At 49.8% G+C, this 8142-nt stretch overlaps 1 protein-coding gene across 3 annotated transcripts; it reads left to right on the forward strand.

The window, feature by feature from the left end:
• The first annotated feature begins 291 nt into the window (after window positions 1-291).
• On the forward strand, window positions 292-4847 carry LOC109744794 (cysteine-rich receptor-like protein kinase 4). Of its 3 annotated transcripts, XM_045233348.2 has the most exons (7): window positions 292-2296; window positions 2857-3000; window positions 3100-3206; window positions 3395-3611; window positions 3715-3940; window positions 4084-4216; window positions 4402-4847. In XM_045233348.2, the coding sequence occupies exons 1-7, from the start codon at window positions 2233-2235 to the stop codon at window positions 4690-4692; spliced, it is 1182 nt and encodes a 393-aa protein (XP_045089283.1). In that variant the 5' UTR covers window positions 292-2232; the 3' UTR covers window positions 4693-4847. The 3 variants fall into 3 exon arrangements, 2 of the variants coding, with proteins under 2 accessions (XP_045089283.1, XP_040255810.1); XM_040399876.3 differs by lacking the exon at window positions 2857-3000 and having other exon boundaries at window positions 292-684; XR_012203378.1 differs by lacking the exons at window positions 3715-3940; window positions 4084-4216; window positions 4402-4847 and having other exon boundaries at window positions 292-3206; window positions 3395-3436.
• The last annotated feature ends 3295 nt before the right edge of the window (window positions 4848-8142 follow it).

The raw sequence follows: 8142 nt of genomic DNA on the forward strand, positions 1-8142 counted from the left end.
CTGACTTCGTAAATTTCAAGATGATATTGCCGTCTCAGTCTTCCGAAGGTGCTCATAAGGATAGAGTGTGTGTGCATTTATAGAGATGAGTGTATGCGCACATGTATGAGCGCTTGCGTCTGTGTTAGAAAAAATAGAGATAAACAGGCCGTGCCATGCCAGCCTGTGTGCCCTTGGTGTGCCGCGCTGGGCACAGCCTGTTTAGCTGCGTGCTAACGGGCCCGCCCAACTGGCGTGGCCCAGATGGCCACCTTTGGTAGACAGCCCGAGGGGAACAACGCCCCACCGCGGCACTGCCCTCCGCCGTGTGCTACTCGCCTAGTTTCTCGCGGGGCCTCGCTTCGCAGCCGGAGGAAATAGGAAAGGAGGATTGCCACGGCGGCCAATGGTGGCGGCGACGGGCCAACGGCCACCTGAGCGCGGCCGGCCCCACCCTCGCCATCTTCATCGACGCGCACGAGGATCTGCGGGCGGTGGCGGCGGCCTCCTCTGCTGCCCCTGATTCCCCACGGCAACCAACTGGCCGTTCCCTGGCCATCGTGTCGCAGTGGCGTCCCGCCGTGCCAACAGGCCTCGCTGGTGGCTGGTCGGGGGCCGTCCCAACCGCACGGCCGTTGCTCCAACCTCCGGATCCATTTTTTGGATTCAGAAGTTAGATGCCACCGATCCATCGCTGGCAACGCGGTATGTCATATTTTATCTCCACCATCATTTCATTGAAAAACTGAAAAGCCAGTCATTGTCATCGAAATTGCATCGAAAGTACAACAATTCTGACTTATATGCAGTAACGCGCAAACTGCGGGACACATATTGTATTGCACTCTTGCAACTTCTTGGAAGGTTATTAACTGAATGTTGGTCCCTCTGATCGATGGAGTATCTTAGGACAGATTCAAACGTCTGAGATTACCTAATTATTGTATTGCAAACTAGTACTCTTCTGACTTGCACTTTATAAGTAGAACAGTATAGCCATTCTTCTTAAGTCTGACTCAGATGGAGTTAATGTCCAGCTACCTTATTAGCCTTCTTCTCTTCTCGTTCTTAGTCCTTTCTCCCAGAGCCTTCGCCACCGAGGTTACCGACACGCTCGGCAAGGGCCAGAATGTCACCGACGGCGAGACACTCGTCTCAGCCGGTGGGTCATTCACCCTGGGGTTCTTCTCTCCCGGGGTGGCTGCCAAGAGATATCTTGGTATATGGTTCACCCTGTCTGAGGACGTCGTCTGTTGGGTAGCCAACAGTGAAAGGCCTCTCAGTGACTCTTATGGGGCGTTGGTGATTAGTGCCATGGGAAGCCTCCTCCTGCTGGATAGCTCCGGTCAAGTCGTGTGGTCTTCAAACACAACGGGTATTGGCTCCACATCTGTGCAACTGCTCGAGTCTGGCAATCTAGTCGTGAGTGACGAAAGCGGGGGTGCTGCCATGTGGCAGTCATTCGACCACCTGTCGAACACACAGCTTCCCGGAACCAAGATCGGCAAGAACCTGTGGACCGGTGCAGACTGGCAACTTACGTCGTGGCGTTCAGCAAATGACCCTTCCGCAGGGAACTTTCGCTACATGACCGATGCAGAGGGCGTACCACAAAACATTCTTTTGGATGGTGATCAAGTGAAATACCGCACCGGACCATGGAATGGCCTATGGTTCAGCGGTGTCACGGAGATGGCCACATATTCTGACATGTTCACCTACCTGTTGACAAGCACCCCAAGCGAGGTAACCTACGGTTATGTCGCCAAGCCTGGAGCGCCCTTTTCACATGTACTGCTCACTGACGACGGAGTATTCCGGCACCTAGTGTGGGACCATAGCAGCCGGAAGTGGAAGGTTTTCTTTCAAGGGCCGCGGGACATCTGTGACCACTACGGGAAGTGCAGGGCATTTGGTATGTGCAACGCCAATGCACCATTGGCATCATTCTGCAGCTGCATCAAGGGGTTCAGCCCGACGTCTCCTTTGCTGTGGAAGATTGGGGACACCTCGAAAGGATGCCGCCGAAACTTGATGTTGGACTGTGGCAATGGAGCTTCCACCACGGATGGTTTCGTGGTGATGGAGGGGGTGAAGCTTCCTGATACACACAATGCATCGGTGGATCCGAGCATCACGTTGGAGGAATGCAACACAAGGTGCCTGGCAAACTGTTCATGCCTAGCCTATGCAGCATTGGATATACGGGGAGGAAGCGTTTGAACTGGGTGCATCATCTGGAAAGATGACCTCATGGATCTGCGGTATGTAGATGGAGGACAAACCCTCTATCTAAGATCTGCCAAGTTTGAATTAGGTACGCCCAGTTCTCCTTCTAAGATTTTAGGAGTAAGCCCGGTTTTTTCCAGAGGTCCATGAAATTGATGGTAACTTACTCAAACCTGAACGTTTCTTAAAATCAGATGATAAAATAGCTTACATCCTAGTTATGTTTTTACCTTATTTTAAAATTGAGGTGATAATTTTTACCCACGGTTGTAATTCAGATTGATGGTGGCAACTTTAGTATATTCTTGGTTTGTTGGTAATCTAGATAGTAATCTTCCTCTAGTAGTTGCGTCGACGAATTTATTGAATTTACAGATAAATTATGTCAGGAACACCACAACTGGCGAGATAAAGAGAATCTTAACCTATATGTTACAAAGTAAATAAAAGTGGGTGCTCTCTGTTGCTTGTGTTTGTTATGTATCATGTCCCCTACCACACTTGGTTGCTCATGATCCTGGCATACTATTTCTCACATAAAAATTAGACTAAAATGGAACTATACCGTGCACAATTATGCTTCACTCTGCTGCTGTTTTGCCATCTGCTGGACTTGCTCTAACCATGCATGTGCAATATGTTTTAAAGCTGTAACAGCTGAAGCGCAGCACCCACAGTTTCCAGCTCCGTTGGTTATTGGTGCATCCATAGCCTCCCTCGTTGTGGTTCTCCTTGTTCTTTGTATGTTCACTATGGTGATCAGGAGACGTCAGTCGTTACCAGGACTATCACGTAACAATGCGACCATGCACACTGACTGCTTTCTCATCCATTTCTTGCAATAGTAAGGAGAATGATGTAAACATTCTGATAAGCTTAATTATTTTCCAGTATCCGGCACGGGAGATGCACTTGATCGTTCTACTATAAGAGAGGCTACAAGAAATTTCTCTGAAGCAAATGTCATTGGCGAAGGTGGATATAGTGTAGTCTACAGGGTATTTTTTTTTAATGGCTTGTATTAATTAATTTCTTCTTACAGTAACTAACATTTGTCACAGATTGACTACACAGTACACAAAGAGATAATTTAATCAGACTACCTGACCGCACCCACCAGTAGTTGATTGTATACTGCATATATCAGCTGAATCAACATCGTAACATGGTACTGTATTATCACCAGGGGCAGCTACGCGATGGTACAATGGTTGCTGTGAAGAGGCTCAAAAAGTATTATCTTACTGATAAGGGCAAGGAAGATTTCTCAAGGGAAGTGGGAGTGATGTCAACACTCAGGCATGTCAATCTTGCTAAGCTCCTCTACTATTGCCGGGAAGAAGATGAGTGGATACTAGTCTACGAACTGATGGAGAACAGAAGTTTGAATCTTTACATATTTGGTACTCGCTGCAATGCATGACATGTTAATCTATCATTATGTACACACTAACCCACAAATATTCACATCTGTTTTTTGCCTCACACACCTATTTGGAAATGCAGGGGAAGAAAACGGATTTCGTTCCTCACTGAATTGGGCGCAAAGACTGGAAATAATTGGTGGGGTCGCTGTAGGTGTTGAATTCCTTCACAGCAAGGGAGTCATCCACAGGGATCTAAATCCTGGCAATATACTTGTCAGTGACACGTGGCATCCCAAGATAACGGACTTTGCCACCATGAAGCTGTTTATTGACGAGAAGACAAATCCGGCATTAGTACTGATGCCGTATGATTCAAATTTCCATCTCATTTAATGTTCCATATTCAAGTTAGACTACTTGGACATGGACCATACATGATTGTTCCTTTTTTCCAGTTTATCTCTGTCCAAGAGACCTCGATTAACTCCATGTTTTGTGTTAAATGAAGGGGATATCTCGCTCCAGAGTATTCAGGGGAATGGGCCTTGACGTACAAGTGTGATGTATATAGCTTCGGAGTCGTCTTGCTTGAGATAGTCAGTGGCAGAAAGAGAACAGACACGCCAACGCTCCTTCTTCAGGTAAGTCTGCTGATGACAAAACATACTCCCTTGTGCATCCTCTAATTTCCTCCCACTGAAACGGGCGCCGCTAAATGTGAAGTAATCTTTGTTCAGCTTGCTACACAATATCCCAACAAACGTTACTCATAGCCATATCGAAAAATGAGTGCTACTCTGTATAACTCCTTTTTTTTGTGTGGCAGGCCTGGGAACTGTGGGATCAGCGTAGGATCAGGGAGCTTCTTGATCCGGAAGTGGCTGAACCTGAAGGCGACCTCTTGTCACGGCTAGTCAGGTGCATCCAGATTGGCCTTCTCTGCGTGCAGCGTTTGCCCGAGGACAGACCTACAGTGACTGAGGTTGTGGAATTGCTAACCAACACCAGCTCACAGCTCCTGACGCCACAGAGACCCACACAACTATTCTCAATCGACACACCCGGACTGAGCCGGACCATTCGATCTGACCAGCATCTCCCACGGGGATCTCAGTGAATGCAGCTAATAATTTGTTATCTGTATGTGTGTCGCCTTGGTTTTTCCTATTCCTTTCCGTATCTGTGTCCAAATTACGACAGGATCGACTGAACTTCTGTTACTAGGATGCTTAACACACTATGCAGATGGGAGATGGCGTCTGAGTACATACATGCCCAACTTTGCTCAACAAGCGTGATGTGGGGAGTGTTTTCTATATCACCTTCGTATATACATCTGTCAAAAGTTTACTTCCTTATTTTAGAGAGGAGGTCAGAGTAGGCCGAGTATTCAGAGCTGAGTCCAGTTCTCTGGATGTCACAGCCTGTAATTTCTCTGACTTTCCTTGAAGTGGTGCCGAGCAGAGTGAAGATGGTAAATCTTGTGTGCCCTCCCTTAGCTTGCATATTCGTCAGGGGCTATGACCTATGGTTCACAGGCTAAGTTTTTGGACCGTCCGAGATCAGTAGCAGCAAATATAACATGGAGGCCAACCAACTGGACAAGTAACATGACAGTTTTGCATTGTTGCACAATTTCCACCGATCTTCCCAAAACAAGTCGTCAAGGCCATAGCCTCTTCAACAATCTCTCCTTACCGTGGCTATTTCGTTCATGGAAGTTATGGTAGCGTGCTTCCGAACTCAGGTTACCACAAAGTTATTGCGGTGAAACGGGAGTTTATATTCCATAGTTTGACGGATTACAGTCAGCTAATACAAGGTGGTCCATCTCGTATCCAACATTTAACGGCGCTTCCGAACTCTGGTGTCGGAGAAGGAAAAAAATTGAGAAAAGAATGCAAGTGGTGCTTATGGTGGGTGACGGCCGTAAGGCCACTCCCTCTATTCAAAACATACGGTGTGATACTTTTTACAAAAGTCAAACTTTAATATGTTTGATAATTTACAAAAACAAATATCTACAATACCAACTAAATAAAATATGAAAATATATTTCAGCATGAATATGATGATATAGGTTTGGTATTGTGGATACTAATATTTTTCTCTATAAACTTGCTCAAACACAAACGCATTTTTCACATAATTTTTGAAAGTGTTCATGCATTTAAAATATAGTCTTATATTCGTAAAAATGAACTATAATTTTTCTATGAATATTTTTGAAAAAATATGAACATTCTTTTTTTTAAAAAAAATTACACTCTTTAAGATTAAACAGTGCCTTTTAAAAGTACATGAACACGTTTTCTATTATATGGACATTCTTAAAATCAATTGAACACTTTTATTAAGCGTGAACACTTACTGGACAGGGGCAGAACAACTACTCCAGCAAGGAGCATCTACACATGCTGCTTCAACACTGGTGGCAGGCTACTAGATTTTGATTACACCTATAGAAAGAGACTCGTAACTTACAGGTTACACGCACGGGCAAGCCTTCAGAAGTAGCTATGATTAAGAAGAAAAAAAGTAGGAGCGATTATCGATCCCTCCACTATAAGTAGGAGCGCTTCAATCTCCTGCAACTGCAACAACCAAACGAGAAAGAAAATGGCGGCCACAAGAGCAGCAGTGATGAAGTTGGCGGTCGTCCTTCTGGCCATGAGCCAGCTCGTCCACATGGCGACCCCAACGGCGGATCCAATGACTACTGCATCATCGTCTCTACTGGTCACGAGCGTTTCCGGCACTTCCGACGGTCAGTCATCTCCTCAAGTTGATACTAGTACTGTATTTAGCTTGGTCAACTAGTTAGCTAGCTACAAGAAACTGAGATAGTTAATCTTCGTCTTGGCCAGGGGAAGTCGATCCTAAACCCAGCCACATCAGGGAAGAGAAGGTGTTGCTCTATGCGCCCAAGCCCAGCATCCCTGTCCCTCCACCCCCTCCCCACCTCGTCCTACCGTGCAAGGGAAGAGCGTGTTGACCTCACGGCCGGGAACGATCAAAGTCAAGTGCAGCTGGAGCTCCAAGTGACCAAAACAAAAACAACAAAAGTCCCTAGCTTCCTCTGTATTGCATTCAATGTTGACTGCCGTACTCGGTCGTTATGATCGACTGATGGAATAAAATAAGAGCGACCTTGTTTATATTTCGTTTTGCCTGCAATAGGTGTTCGAATTGTGCAAGTGACAGTACTTCACAATCACAAGTTCCCACTCCTGCCAAAAGTTACTTGTTAAGTTGATGGACTCTAGTGGCACTTGTACATATGTTGAAAAGAGAGGATGGTGATTCGAGGATCGTTTGTGGCTCCGCTCCGCTCCGCTCCTAGGGTTCCCCCGCTCCGCCGCCGCCGCCGGCCCCCTCCCCCCATCCTCCCGCGCCTCCGGCCGCGCGCGCCGCGCCCCGCCTCCCTCCTCCCTCCCGGCCCGCCCCCCGCGTCGCCTCCCCGAGCGAGGCGACTGGGGGCCCATCTCTCCGCGTTCCCCTCCTCCCGCCGCCGCCGGCCCGCGCCACCGGGCCCTGCCCGTGTGGTGTTGGCGGCGGCGGCGGCCGTCCCTTCCCCGCGCGCGGTGCCACGGCTCGGGTGGTGGCGTCCCCCGGCGGTGCTCCTCGGTCAATGGTGATTCCGGCAGCGGCGGCTGCTCCTGGCGGCGCAGCTCCGGGTGGCCTAGAGGCGGCGGCGCGCTGGCGCCGTGGATGGTGGCGGCGCCCTCCCGGCCCAGGTCTGGGCCCTTTTGGGCCCCATCTGGGTCTGGGCGGGCCTGACTCGGTCTCGCCTGCGGCGGCTCCGGCGGGGGCGGTGGTGGTGCGGCTCGTGCGGGGGGTGGTGGAGACGGTGGCACGTCTACTGCAGCTCGGCGACGGGTGCTTCACGAGCCCCTTTTGGGCCCGGCCGGGCCTCGAGGGCCTGGTACGCTCCCCTTGCCGCGTCCGGTCGGTGACCACCGATGGCGGTGGAGGTTGTCTCCTCCGGCGTGGCTGCCCTCGCTACCGTTCCTCGTTCCCGGCTGCTCCCTCTCGTCCTCGTCGGTCTCGCTTCGATGACCACGGTGAGGCAGCGGTGATGATGGCAAGTCCGTGGTGGCGCACGTTCGTGAGTGGCTTGTCTGGTGGTGCGCGTCGGACCGTTCGGGGTTGTGGGTATCTGGCGGATGGGAGAAATCCGGCCCGGCTTGCCGGCACCGACGTGGTGACACCCGTGGGCGCCATCGTTCCTTCCTGAAGGGCGTCGGGTCTTCCCCTTCCCCACGCCCCTCCGCGTACCGGGGGAAACCCTAGGACCCGTTCGGGCAGCAGCGTCGTCGTCGTCGTGTTCCTTCCTGAAGGTGCTGCTTGGTATGCGGAGGTTCGAGATGCCTGGAGCGAGGTGGTACATCTCCGGTGGGCGCAACGGTTTTGGGTTATCATCGTTTTCGTCGATCCGACGCTGTGGACATTATTTTCTCTCTTCTTTCTCTTTTGTTTCTTTTGGGCATGCGTGTGCTGTTTGCCCCAGCATTGGACTCTTTCTTATATCGGGCGGTTGCTATATCAATACAGCGGGGCGAAAGCC

Source organism: Aegilops tauschii, chromosome 2, assembly GCF_002575655.3.
Source record: "Aegilops tauschii subsp. strangulata cultivar AL8/78 chromosome 2, Aet v6.0, whole genome shotgun sequence".
In the NCBI taxonomy this organism is placed as follows: domain Eukaryota; kingdom Viridiplantae; phylum Streptophyta; class Magnoliopsida; order Poales; family Poaceae; genus Aegilops; species Aegilops tauschii.